This window comes from Delphinapterus leucas, chromosome 17 (genome assembly GCF_059928025.1).
Source record: "Delphinapterus leucas isolate spDelLeu-1000000601 "Yukka" chromosome 17, BTC_Dleu_Yukka2, whole genome shotgun sequence".
In the NCBI taxonomy this organism is placed as follows: domain Eukaryota; kingdom Metazoa; phylum Chordata; class Mammalia; order Artiodactyla; family Monodontidae; genus Delphinapterus; species Delphinapterus leucas.
In genome coordinates this window covers 15,132,435-15,145,444 of record NC_143145.1, presented here as the reverse complement: position 1 = coordinate 15,145,444, position 13,010 = coordinate 15,132,435, and the positions used below count along the sequence as shown (strand labels likewise).

The 13,010-nt window shown below is 44.4% G+C and overlaps 1 protein-coding gene across 1 annotated transcript; it reads left to right on the top strand.

Moving 5' to 3' along the window:
* The first annotated feature begins 344 nt into the window (after positions 1-344).
* TYW2 (tRNA wybutosine-synthesizing protein 2) lies at positions 345-11,675 on the top strand. Its single transcript, XM_022554005.3, has 2 exons — positions 345-4,369; positions 4,500-11,675. The coding sequence occupies exon 1, from the start codon at positions 3,017-3,019 to the stop codon at positions 4,334-4,336; it is 1,320 nt and encodes a 439-aa protein (XP_022409713.1). The 5' UTR covers positions 345-3,016; the 3' UTR covers positions 4,337-4,369; positions 4,500-11,675.
* Positions 11,676-13,010: the final 1,335 nt, after the last annotated feature.

The window sequence follows — 13,010 nt, the reverse complement described above, 5'->3', positions numbered from 1 at the left end:
CTGAAAATAATATAATACTTTATGTTAATTATAAGTCAATTACATTTTTTTTAAGTCTATGAAAAAAATACATTGACATAACATAAATGGAGTCAAGTAATAGTGTGTTATCAGTGAAATAAACACAGGCAGATGTCCATTCAGGAAGCTGTGAGACAAGGTCTAGGGCAATGTTACTGTGGACAGAGAGATGGAGATTCCCTGTGGAACTATGTCAAGGCGGATCAAGTCCATCAAAAATGGAGATGGCTTTGTTTTAAACACCGAGGGCAAGAACAAGGCATAAGTAAAAGTCCCAGGTTTCTGACGTGAGTGTCTAGGAGACTGGCAGGGGCATTTCACGAGCTAAAGAGAAGTGGGGAGAAGTGAGTGCATTTTGGAAGTGTTGAGTTTGAAGTGCCTGGGAGACACCACGTAGGGAGGAAATGGTAGACCATTATACCCATAAAAAGAAGCATTCAGTGAGGGAGGAGGAAAAGCAACAGGATGTGTTCTTCAAAAGGTAAGAGAAGGAGGGCTTGATCTCTTCTCCACACTCACAAAGCATGAAGAAACTGAAACTCCAGTAACATTTAAACTTATTTGCGAATGTACCAATAACACAAAATTGAGTTGTGTGAAGGCAAGAACTGCATCTTATTCAATTCTCTGTGCTTTAATGAGCTTAGCACTTGGGGAGATTAGCAAATAGTTGGTGTTCAAAATATGCAGAAGTGATGCTGAAATGAATGAACAAAAGAAGAGGGACCCAGTGGAAGGGAAAGGCATTCCAGGTGCAGCCCGCAGAGTGAAGAAAGGTAGGAAGAGAAAAATAATTAAAGGGAAGCAATTACTCCTCCTTATTTTCAGGCTCCAGGATATCTCAAGCTGTGGACGAAAGCTCTTGTATATACAGCCAGCCCAACACAGTTCAGAACCTCATTCCTACAGGGGGGAAAGCCCTTAAAGGATTGAATGTAGCCTCTTGTGAGGCATGTGATCCCTTGGTCTTCAGTATGCTGGCGTCTCATCAAGAAGAGATGGTTATACAAACGCATCTCCAGGTGAGGTCTCTGTGACTGAGAAGGTGGAATTAGATCTTTCTGGCCACTCTGGGAGGGTCAGTTTGTGAAAAAGTTTGCCCAACCTCCTCTCTCCTCTCCAGCTAATCTCCCTAGCCTACTTCTCCTTTACTAAGTAACTATCCTCCTGTATTTGAACTCATGGGTTGTCTACAAGCTTGTTTATTATGGTCATTGCTGGTTACTTTTGCTTTGTTCTGATTTTAATGAGTTCAAGTGATGGAACTGGTGGGGAAAGTGAGGTCATGTGCTTGAGTGACGGGGATCAAAGTGGCCATCTACAAGTGTGGCTCATTTGTAAATCTGCAATTTTAAAAGGACCACTTCCAGCACTCAGACATTGCTGGCTTTCAATCATATCCCCCCATAGGTTGTTTACCTCAGGTTAAAAGTAAGGTGTAGTCTGGGTCAAAGTTTGTATGACCTTAGTTTAATTATTGTTGCAAGATGTCAGACTGACGTTGGAACAGAAGGAAACCTAGAAAAAGAACATTTTGTAAGATATGACTTCTTCCATCCCCTGCTATAAATAATAAACTAAAGGGAGTTTTGATTTGTTTGAGACTCAGAAAAAATTTTTCCTGACTGCATCATAGATTTTCTGCAGATTTTTCTAGTAAATAAAAGTAACATTTGTTCATCATATACAATTTATAACTAGAGAAAATGTATAAAAGAAAATGGAATCATCTGTAATTGCATCACATTACAGGGAATCTCAGTGGTCAATGTTCACATATTAGAGCATACCCTAATAAATTTATGTACAAAAATTAATAATATGCCATGATCTAAGGCACAATTATAGATTTTGCAATTAGCACTGCAATACGAGTAACATCCCATGTCATTAAAATTTCATATGATGATCATCATAATTGTGTAATATTTCCATCAAAAGGATGTACCGTAATTCTTTTAACCTTTCATCTTTAGGTTTAAAACAACAAGGACCATTTTAGTGTATCAACCTTTGTCTGAATTTATGGTCATTTCTACATTTATGGAATGGGTTAATAGTTAAATAAGTATGAACATGTTCAAGCCTGTTTGTGCTCAAAGCAATCATTCTCTTAATAACTATAGTATTTGCCAAGCCATTACTCATGGCCAGGAACTATACAAGATGCTGGGGCCATAGCAGTAAACAGAAAAAGAATATCCCTTATCCATGAGAACATTATTTGCTACCAGGGGAGAGGGGCTTTTAAGTATAAACAAATAAATAGCAAAACAAGAGCTAAAGAAGAAATTACAGTGTTAAATAGGCATAATGTGGAGGGAAGAGAGTGTTTAATGAAGGCCTCACAAGAAGATGACCTTCAGACAAATCACCAGCCACTGTATTTTCTAGGGGAAGGGCATTTCAGACAAAGGGGACAGCAAGTACAAAGGCAAGAGCACAAGAAAAGGTTTGGCCAATTTTATAAAGGAAGCGAAAGGAGACTGGTGTCGCTAGAATGTGTTTAGCCAAAGGAACAGTTCCATCTCAGGCTGAGATTTAGGTGCCAGATTTAGGCGCCAGACTTAGGTGCAGCACGGGACTAAGGGAAGGCTTTCTCCGAATTCATTGCATCATTCCAGGTTCACTTCTTTCTTTTGATATGTGAGCAGCATTGCAGAGAGTATCTGAGGGTTCTGGAGGATACCAACTAATTTGAAGTTTTTAAGCCGGCAGAATCCCTTCTTGTTATTAATTTCCCCTTAGGCAGGAACAAGTAACGATTGGCCACAACAAAGATGGCGGCAGCGGCCTCACACGGCAACGGCAACGTCGACGCCATTCATCAACAAGCGCGATATCTTATAGTTCCGCCTTGCCGGTCTAACGTCACTTCCGGCCCCAGCCAGCGGCGTACGCGCCTGTTTTCCGGCTTTGGGCTTGGATGTACGGACGGAGGTGAGAGGTCTCCGAGTCTCGCGGAGGGAATCGCAGGGAATGCGGCGCCAGCAACATGGACAGAGCAGGCGGGAAGTCCGCGGCTGTTGTCGCAGTTGTGACTGAACCTCGGTTTACCCAGCGATACAGGGAATATCTCGAGAAGCAGAAACTCCTGGAGAGACAGCACCGTGTGGAAAAGATGTTGGATGGCACCGTGGCGCTACCGGTGCTGGGAGAGGCCCTCACTGAGCAGCACCTGCGGGAGCTGAGGAATCGTGTGGCTCCAGGCAGCACCTGTGTGGTAACGCAGCTCCTGAATCCTGTTCCTTCAAAGAAGGCCCAGGCTTGTTCACCTGCCCAAAGGCTGTGTCTTGAGGTGAGTCGCTGGGTAGAGGGCCGCGGAGTGACGTGGTCAGCTCAGCTGGAGGCTGATCTGCCCCGATCTTGGCAACGACATGGCGACCTCTTGTTGCTGAGTGAGGACTGTTTCCAAGCCAAGCAATGGAGAAACTTGGAACCAGAACTCTGGGAGACGGTTGCCTCGGCACTTGGCGTCCAGCGTTTGGCCAAACGAGGGCGGGTGTCACCGGATGGCACTCGAACTCCAGCAGTGAATCTGCTGCTGGGCGACCATGGCTGGGTGGAGCATGTGGATAATGGGATCCGATATAAGTTTGACGTGACCCAGTGCATGTTCTCCTTCGGAAACATCACTGAGAAGCTTCGTGTGGCATCGCTGCCCTGTGCTGGAGAAGTGCTGGTGGATCTGTATGCAGGGATTGGTTATTTTACCTTGCCTTTCCTAGTTCATGCTGGTGCAGCCTTCGTCCATGCCTGCGAGTGGAACCCCCATGCTGTAGTTGCTCTGAGAAATAACCTTGAGCTCAATGGAGTAGCTGATCGATGCCAGATACACTTTGGGGATAACAGAAAACTGAAGCTCTCAAACATTGCGGACAGGGTGAACCTGGGGCTTATTCCCAGCTCTGAAGAAGGCTGGCCCATTGCCTGCCAAACGCTAAGACAGGATGCTGGAGGCATTTTGCATATTCACCAAAATGTGGAATCTTTCCCAGGGAAGACTCTCCAGCCTCCTGGAAGCAGTGAAATGGAAAAGGAGTATTGGTCTTCTCCTCAGCAAATGATCACCAACCAGTTGAAAAATGGAGCTGCCAGTGATTCTAGGAGAAAAATGCTGTCAGCCGCCACCAAGCCGGAGTGGCAAAGGTGGGCAGAAGCTGCAGAAACTCGAATTGCCACTCTTCTTCAACAGGTGTACGGGAAACCGTGGAAGACGCAAATCCTGCATATCCAACCAGTGAAATCCTATGCTCCCCACGTGGATCACATAGTCCTGGATCTGGAATGCCGCCCCTGTCCTCTAGTTGGCTAGAGAAGGTGGATCCTGAGACAGGAGGATCTACGTGTGAGTGACCCTTAAAGCATCAACTCAGGCTGGGGCCTCACCCCTCTTGTCTCCTGGTAATCTATTTTAATATTTTGTTGCTCTAAATCAATGCATATTATTTCATTTGTCTTCCATTAACACCCTACAGAATGAGCTACGTATCTGGAAGAAGTAGTGTGGCTCATTGAAATGAGGCCTGACTGTGCAATCGTGAGTTCTGAATTCTGACCTCAGTTCTATCTAACCTGGGGTACATGGTTCTAGTATTCCTTTGGCCTTGAATTTTCTCATTTGCAAAATGAGGGATTCTTGGCAAGGTCTCACATGGCTGTCACCTAATAAATAGTTATACACAGGGCATTGGTTATTTTAGAGTGAAGGACGCAGTGCTGTTTCCAAAATCACTGCAGCTACAGTATGGGAACTCACCTGAGTGGGGCCAGGATGGAAGCAGGGAGACGGGCGAGGAGGCTTCTGTGGCGGTTCAGGCATGAGGTGATGGTGGCTCGGACTAGGGTGGTGGCAGTGGGAGGTGAATGGATTTGAGAAGTAAAATCAATGAGTCTGAGCATTGGAGTCCAAAGCAAGGCATTCAGGTGGTGCTGCTTGGTTATTATGACTGACTAAATTAGGGAGGGAAGAGGACAAAAATTACTTTAAATCACCTCCATTCGTCTACTTTAGCATTCCTAAATGAGTAGGTGCGGGGAGGGTGTGTCTTAGGTTTACTGTAGTAGAGAAAGTGTTAAGAATGACTGCTTTAAATGACTAGGGCAGGGAAACTAGATTTCCAGCCCTAGCTAGTGCAGTAGCTGCCAATTGCTAGCTCATTTTTAAAGTTTGAATTAAAATCTTAGATTTTTACAGGCCTCAGACTCCCTTTCCATCTTCCTTCCCTGGCCGAGAACATCAGGGCCAACATAAGGAGCTCTAAGGAATGTGAGATACTGTGTTTTCCAAGCCTCCCCTTATTTTATGGCTGTCTGCCAGTGCCATTGTTTACTGTTGGAATGACTACATGTAAGGAATCACTGTTTACCTTTAGGATGACTAATTGTCGAGAATCAATTTTCAGACCTTTGTTTTGGTGCACTTTGAAGCCATCTGGGCTTGTTTTCCTCATGAAGGAAATACAGAAAAGTGTGGTTTGGGAGTTCCCTGGTGGCCCAGTGGTTAGGATTCTAGGCTTTCACTGCTATGGCCTGGGTTCAGTCCCTGGTAGGGGAACTGAGATCCCGCAAGCCGTGTGGCGAGGCCAAAAAAAGGAAAAAGGTAAAGTGTGGCTTTATCAGGATTTTGATTGTACCTGGCATTTGTCTGGCTGCGGTTGGGCTGGGCTGCTTGTTCTCTTGCAGCAGTGCCAGTAAGGACAGGATTGGTGCTGCTTGTGTTGTTCTGGAAATATTAAATGCCTACTATCAACATGAGCCACAGGAAGTATGAAGAGGCAATAGATACTGTCTCTGAGGAGCTCCCAAGCTAGCAACAGACGTAACACAAATGCTGCAAGAGTCAGAACGCAGTAAGTGCCGTATGAGTGATAGCTCGTTGTAGGAGTGTAAAGGTGGGGAAGGAAAAAAAGCTGAGAATTGAATGAGGAGGTCTTCAGAGAGCTAGTGTTTGAATTGGCTCTTAAAAACAGGGTGAGATTTTGTTAAGTGGAGTCAGATGCTGGTTGAAGAGACTAACAGGTGGCAGAGTTTGGAAGCTCAGAGTGTTTGGGGCGTGGCCATTAGATCAATTTGGAACAGCAGCAGCAGTGAGAGATGTGCTGAAGGTGGGGGTCGCTGTAAGGATGAAACAGTAGAGTGTCTAGTGCAGAGTAGGCCCCCAGGAAATGTTGGCTATCATGTGACCCCACAGAGGGCGCCTGCTAGATTCCATTCCCATCCCACAGAACGGCCTTCCTGCCTTTGCCTTCATTTCACACACTGGGTTTCTTCTCACACCTGTGCCTACAGCATCCTCTCCTCAAGCTAAAGATGCCAGGCGGGGCTTGAGCCAATCCAGGGGGAGAAACAGGGAGGAAGGTGAGTCAGGGAGCCGCATGTCCAGGGGCTGAGGAGTTAGCTTCCTGCCATAAGCTGTGGGAGAGGCGGCCGATGTCACGTGCACCCAAATGAATTCATTCAACTTGTTATACGTATCAGGCCCTGAGTGTTAGTGGGGAAAGAAGATTGACATGGGCTCTGCCTTCGTGGCATTTAGGTTCCACTCATTCAGCTCCTGGCTCCTCTATTTTCTATGTGACCTGAGGCAAGTCATGAATCTCTCATGATTTCGTTTCCTCGTCTGTGTGCTGGAGTTAACAATTGAACATATCCTGAAGGAAAGTTGTTGGGTTTAAATGAGTTAACATACGTTAACTGTCATCACAGTGACTGGTATATCGTGGATATTTCAGTCTTTGTATGAGGGGAACTACCATTTCCCAATTTGGCTGTGAGAGATTGCTGCACATCTGCTTTACTTACAGCAGAATGACTTTATTTTGAAAGCCATTTACTGGTTTATTAGGATGTTCTGTGAATTTCCCCATCAGGCACTGTGCGGAGGGCCAGGGACGTAGAGGTGAGTAAACCTGAGTCCTGCCCACAATGGAATCACCATCTGGTGACATGGACACAAATGAAGCAATGTCAGTACTGTGTACTAAGTGCACATATAGAAACAAGTGGGTTTTTACAGGCACACGTAGGATCTGGGTTCTGGGAGGTGGAGTGGGTGGCTGGGAAGGCAGAAGCAGGGATGCCTAAGCTGAGAGAGAGTGCGCAGAGTTACGTGTGATGGGAGAGAATAAGGGTCCCTTAAGCCTCTTCTCCACCTGAGTATATCCATTTACAGTACAGTTTTCTCCAAGCACTTGCTGGATGGCCTGACCTGGAAGAGACATTTAGTGGAACCAAGGAAAAAAGACTGAAGGGGTCAGGAGGCTCATGGCGTCCTTACAAACTCAATCCAGGAATTTGTAAAAGCTCTAAAGGCTTCCTTTGCGGGCATTAGTATTAGCTGCTGATTAATGTACCCACTTGATGGAGAAGTTGTGATTTAAAAACAATAATAATGATTTTATCAAACTCCCTCAACCGTGAGCTGCTCTATTCATTCACTCCATAATTTTAATAAATTACATGCATGTATTAATACACGAATATAATGTATATATTTAAAACGTACAAACAGAAATTTAAAACGATGAGACACTAATATATAGAAAAAGCTTTTTTTTTTTTTTTTTTTTTTGTGGTACGCGGGCCTCTCACTGTTGTGGCCTCTCCCATTGCGGAGCACAGGCTCCGGACACACAGGCCCAGCGGCCGTGGCTCTCGGGCCCAGCCGCTCCGCGGCATGTGGGATCTTCCCGGGCCGGGGCACGAACCCATGTCCCCTGCATCGGCAGGCGGACTCTCAACCACTGCGCCACCAGGGAAGCCCAGAAAAAGCATTTTTAATTCAGTTTCTTCCACCCTGGGCACACGTGTGAGAAGAAACCCAGTATATGTCACTCTGAACAGCCTCAAGGTGCAGCCACTTCACATGGGCAAGCCATAAATCTAGTCATTTTCAAACTAAACTATTATTTTAAATGATTAAAACTATTTTCATATTTTTAAAAGCATTTTTGAGTTTTGTTCTGGAATACAGTTAGGTTACTTGGAAACAGTTTGATCTTTTTGAGTCTTGCTTTTAAGCATTTGTTAGAGCAGCATATAGTCTAGGATTAATTTTTTTCCATTATTGAAGCAAGACCTTTCTTCGTTCTCTGACGCCTTGTGAATTATGAGATTTTCCACTCTTGCTGTACGTAGGAACAGGAATTATCCTGTGTGGTGTGAGCTCTGAGTATTTTTTCCTATAATCCTTTCTGGTGGGTCTTTTGTTGGCTTTTGGTAGTTTCCTGTCATGTGGGCTGATCATTACTCAGCTGAAAACTTCTAAGGCAACGGTCAGCAGATCTCTGGAGTTCCCTTTGTGTGCGGCTTTCTCCTCCCTGGCATTCTACCCTGTGAACTCTACTTACTTGGGCTCCCAGGACTCACCTCCTCACCTCAGGGAGTCAGACTGCTGGCCTCCACTCCATCCTCGTGCCACAGCCTGGAAAACTTCTCCAGGCTGTAAGTTGGAGCAATTGTATGGCTCACCTGGTTTGTTTTCCACCTCTCATGGACCATTGCTCTTCATCGCCTATGTCCGATGCCTTGAGGGCCGTTGTTTCATAAATTTTGTCAATTTTTTTAACTATTTAGAAGTTTATAATAATTGTTTTGACGTAAATGTACTAGCTTTCACAATCATTATTTTTGATGAAATTCACTCTAGCAATAATATACATACTTCAGCTGACACAATGTTTCAACATGTAAAGCACATAAGAATTTCTTGCCACAATTGTTTAGAATGCTTACCTATATTATAAAATGAATATTAAAATATTAGCAATGATATCTTTCTGATTAGATATAATAACTTGCAAGATTTCCTGACCAACAATCACACACGATTTCAGAGAGGCCAGAAACAGTAAGAAAATAGGTATTTGTCTCTTTGGGTTTTTAAAGGTCAAGGTTGAATCCAAGGTAAGTAGAAAATATTGAATATGAGGCTAAAACTGAATTTTGGCATAACACACACATATTAGGTAGGTAGGTAGATACAGATGGATAGACTGTCCTAGTTTCCCTTTTTTTCTTTTAGTAATTGAATTTTATTTTAAGATCAAAGCTAAACGTACAGTTTCAAAATTCAAATAAAAGTAGCAAAACTTTATGGAAAAAACAAAGCAGTTCTGCAGCACCATGGTGAAGCAGCTGTCCTGCAGCTCCTTTCCCTTCACTTTGTGTGTCTACTTTCAGCACCTTCAAATGGGCCTATGTGCCAAAGGAGATGCAGGACCTAACCTACATGTACCAACAGGAGCCGTGAGAGTCTGTTGAACTGGGTGCTGAGGGTGTGGGATGGGAAGCAGTTTGCATTCATATAGGACAGAGAACAGTACTTGCCCACCCTCTATCATAATATAGTCTGAAGAGATCTAGACCATCTGAACCTTCCACAGAATGTCACACTGACCTGTTACATTCATGACATCATTACTACTTGGGCCAGGTAAACAATAAGTAGCTAGCATATTATACTCCCAAGGATAGGAAATAATCACTAATAAGAACAAGCAACCTTTTACATCAGTGAAATTTTTAGGGTCCAGTGGTCTGCTTGAATGTCAAGATGTCTCCTTCGTAGCAAAGAACAAATTTTTGCATCTCACTCATTTTATCAATAATTGGCCACCAAGAATGCACACCAAGCTCCAGGCTTCTTTGTGGGAATTCAGAACTTGAGAATTCTGCTCCGACTCATATACTGGGTGACTGGAAGGCTGCCAGTCTTCAGTGGGATCCAGAGCACATAAAGGCTCTGTAGCAGGTACAGGCTGCAGTGTAATGAGCCGTATTGCATGGGCCATTCAATACAGGAGATTCTACGGGACAAGAGTATCTGTGATAAGCATAGCAGCCACGGGAGTTTATGGCAAGCTCCAACTGGAGAGTCGCAAGGTAGACTTCTAGGTTCTGTAGCAAGGCCAAAGCATCTACAGTGGAGACCCACACGTCACTCAAAAATGGCTCCTTGCATGCTGATGGGCCTTGGTAGGAACTGAGCATCTCATGGGACATCAAGTAACCCTTCATGAGCTAGGTTTTGTCAGACCCACCAAGTCGATCCATCATAAGGTGGAAGCGGTACACCTGGGATCGGTGACAAGTAGGGCCGGGGGAGATGAATAGGTAGATGGTCCAGACTCCCATATCATACGTATAACACTTGAACCAGGGTCCCTCCCTCAGTTCACAACTGCGGCTGCTTGAGAGGCTATTTTGTCTAGCTGATTCAGGACAAAAAAGCCCAAGCTAAGTTCACCGGTGGGTTTATTGGAATATGGGTTCAAAACTAAAATAGACTTCTGCCCTACAGCCCAAATCAGGAGCGCTGTTAAAAGACAGGTGAATTCTCCAAAAAGGCAGAATTTGGGGCAGTATTCCTGGTCATCCACTTTGTGTGGAAAAAGAAGTGGCTTGAAGTAAGAATATATCTTCTTGGAAAGTGGCAAATAAGTTGGTTAGATGATCAGGGGCCTGGCATGAAAAAGATTAGATCAGGGACAGGGAAGCCTGGAGAAGAAGCAGTGGAGAAATCTGCGGGATTCGGCACATGAGTAAAGAACTTTTGTGTTGTATGACAATGCCTACCAGGATAATCCACCACAGAACAGGCACTCAACAACCAGGTAAACAGACTTGGCCAGTACTTCAGCAACCGCAGCCATCAGCTGTCCTAGTACTGGCACAATGGGCTCATGTACATTGTCATGTCCCAGGGATGCAGGTGAGCAAGAGGCCAACAGCACAGCTTCCACTCACCAAGTGGCCACTCCCTCATGTTCAGCACTGAGCCCTTGATACAATAGCATCCCTCAAGGAAACCAAGCAGCTACTTGGTAGCAAGTTGATTACATTGGGCTCCTATCCTGGAAGGACACTGACTGACCTTTACTAGAATCTTCCTGTCTCCAGGTATGAGTTTGCCTTTCCTGCCCACAAGATGTTGGCTAGACTACTTGTCCAAGGGTTTACAAGTGTTTGATCCATCAATATGTATCCTGCATAATATTGCCTTTGACCTAGGGACCTACTTTACAGCAAAGGACTGTTTCATGACCATGGGGTTCACTGGTCCTATCACATACTCCAGAACCTAGAAAATGCTGGCCCGGTGGAGTGGTGAAAAATCCTTTTGAAACTTCAGCAAAAGCTTGGAAGATGTGAAGATGGGATGCCGTCCACCAGGACTCAGTATACTAAATCAAACTTATTATATAGTGCCATGTCCAGTATAGACAGAAAATGCAAGTCTGGGAATGAAAAGGTAGAATTCCCCTTGTAGGCTAAATAATGGCCCCCAAATACGTCCGTGTCCTAATACCCAGAACCTGTGAATATGTGATCTTACATGGTAAAAGGGACTTGGCAGGTGTGATTAAGATGGGGAGAATAGCCTTGATGATCCAGGTGGACCCAGTATAATCTCAGAGGTCCTTGTAAGAGGGAGATGGGAGCAAGTAGTAGGAGATCTGATGACCAAAGCAGGATGGAGTGATGTAAGGAAGAGACCATGAGCCAAGGAATGTAGGCAGAGCCTCCAGAAACTGAAAAAGGCAAATGGATTCTCTCCCAAAGCCTTCAGGAGAAACGCAGCCTTGCTGACACCTTGATTTTAGATTTCTGATCGCCATAATTTAAGAGAATAAATGTGTTGTTTTAAACCACTAAGTTTGCGGTAATTTATTATAGCAGCAGTAGGAAATTAATACACCCACTTTCTGTCTCCACTGATCCATGTGCTTCCCATCCCCACAACTCTGCTCTAGAGCAACGCTCCCCAACCTTTTTGGCACCAGGGACCGGTGTCGTGGAAGACAGTTTTTCCACGGACGGGGGGGAAGGTTCAGGCGGTAATGCGAGCGATGCAGAGAGGCAGATGAAACTTGCTCACTCGCCAGCCGCTCACCTGCTGTGCGGCCCGGTTCCGAACAGGCCCGGGGGTTGGGGACCCCGGCTCTAGAGGGCTGCTTCCTATCAGGGGAACTTTCATCAGGAGACACAATTAATAGATCCATTAAACTTTAACCTACTGAGGTTTCCCAGTAATTTGAGGCTCCTTGTGCCAAGAGGCCAGCAGACAAGAACGAATCACCATCCTGGCTGGAGTAATTGAACCTGATCAGGAGGAAGTGGAGTTACTGACAATGCGGGCAGAAAGGAATGTACTTCACACTCATTGCGTCCGCTAGGCTGTCTCTTTGATACTTCCCTACCCAATATCAGGAGTAAAATGGGCAACTTCCAAAATGGCAGAATAAGGACCTCCAAAAACTGGCTCTTCCATAAAAAGCAATGAGAACACTGGCAAAAATTGTCAAAATCAACCTTTTCAGAATTCTAGAAACTAAAGGCTTGCGACAATCTAAGGAGCATTCATTCAAGAAAAACAGCTAAGTGTTGATTAAAAAGGAAAGCTTCTGGCATTTTAACTTGCTCTATTCCCAGCCCCTCACCTCTAATACAATGTTAAATTGTTCCTACTTTTAGGGAGAATGCCTGTACTGTATTTGACCATTAAGTTATATGCTGTCCTTAGGTAGTATCCATAGAGTCCCATTATAGTGCTGTTTTTAAAAAAATCATCCTTTTTCCACTGCACTGTAGTGTCACTTTTATGATAAATCTGGTGATTGTATACGTGTGGGTCTATTTCTAGACTTTCTCTTCTGTTACATGGGTCAGTTTTTCTGTCCATGAACCACCAATACCATCTTGTCTAAATTAGAGCCTTAGAATAAGTCCTGATATGATACTGTAAATCATTCAACTTTGTTCTTTAAGATTGCGTTAGTTATTCTTGACCTTTTGCATTTTCTTACAGATTTTCAAATCAGCTTGTCAATTTTTTGAAAAAAAGTCCTACTGAGATTTTTTTGGGGGGGAGGAATTACATTGAACCTATAAGGTAAAGTTGACATCTTTGCAATATTGCATCTTTCACCTTGAAGCTTTTGTTCTACTCATTTGGGTGTAGCTATGAAATGAGAAGTGGTTATCAG

Bases quoted from the DNA above. Each gene is read 5' to 3' on its own strand.
- TYW2 (XM_022554005.3), top strand. From the start codon at position 3,017: ATGGACAGAGCAGGCGGGAAGTCCGCGGCTGTTGTCGCAGTTGTGACT.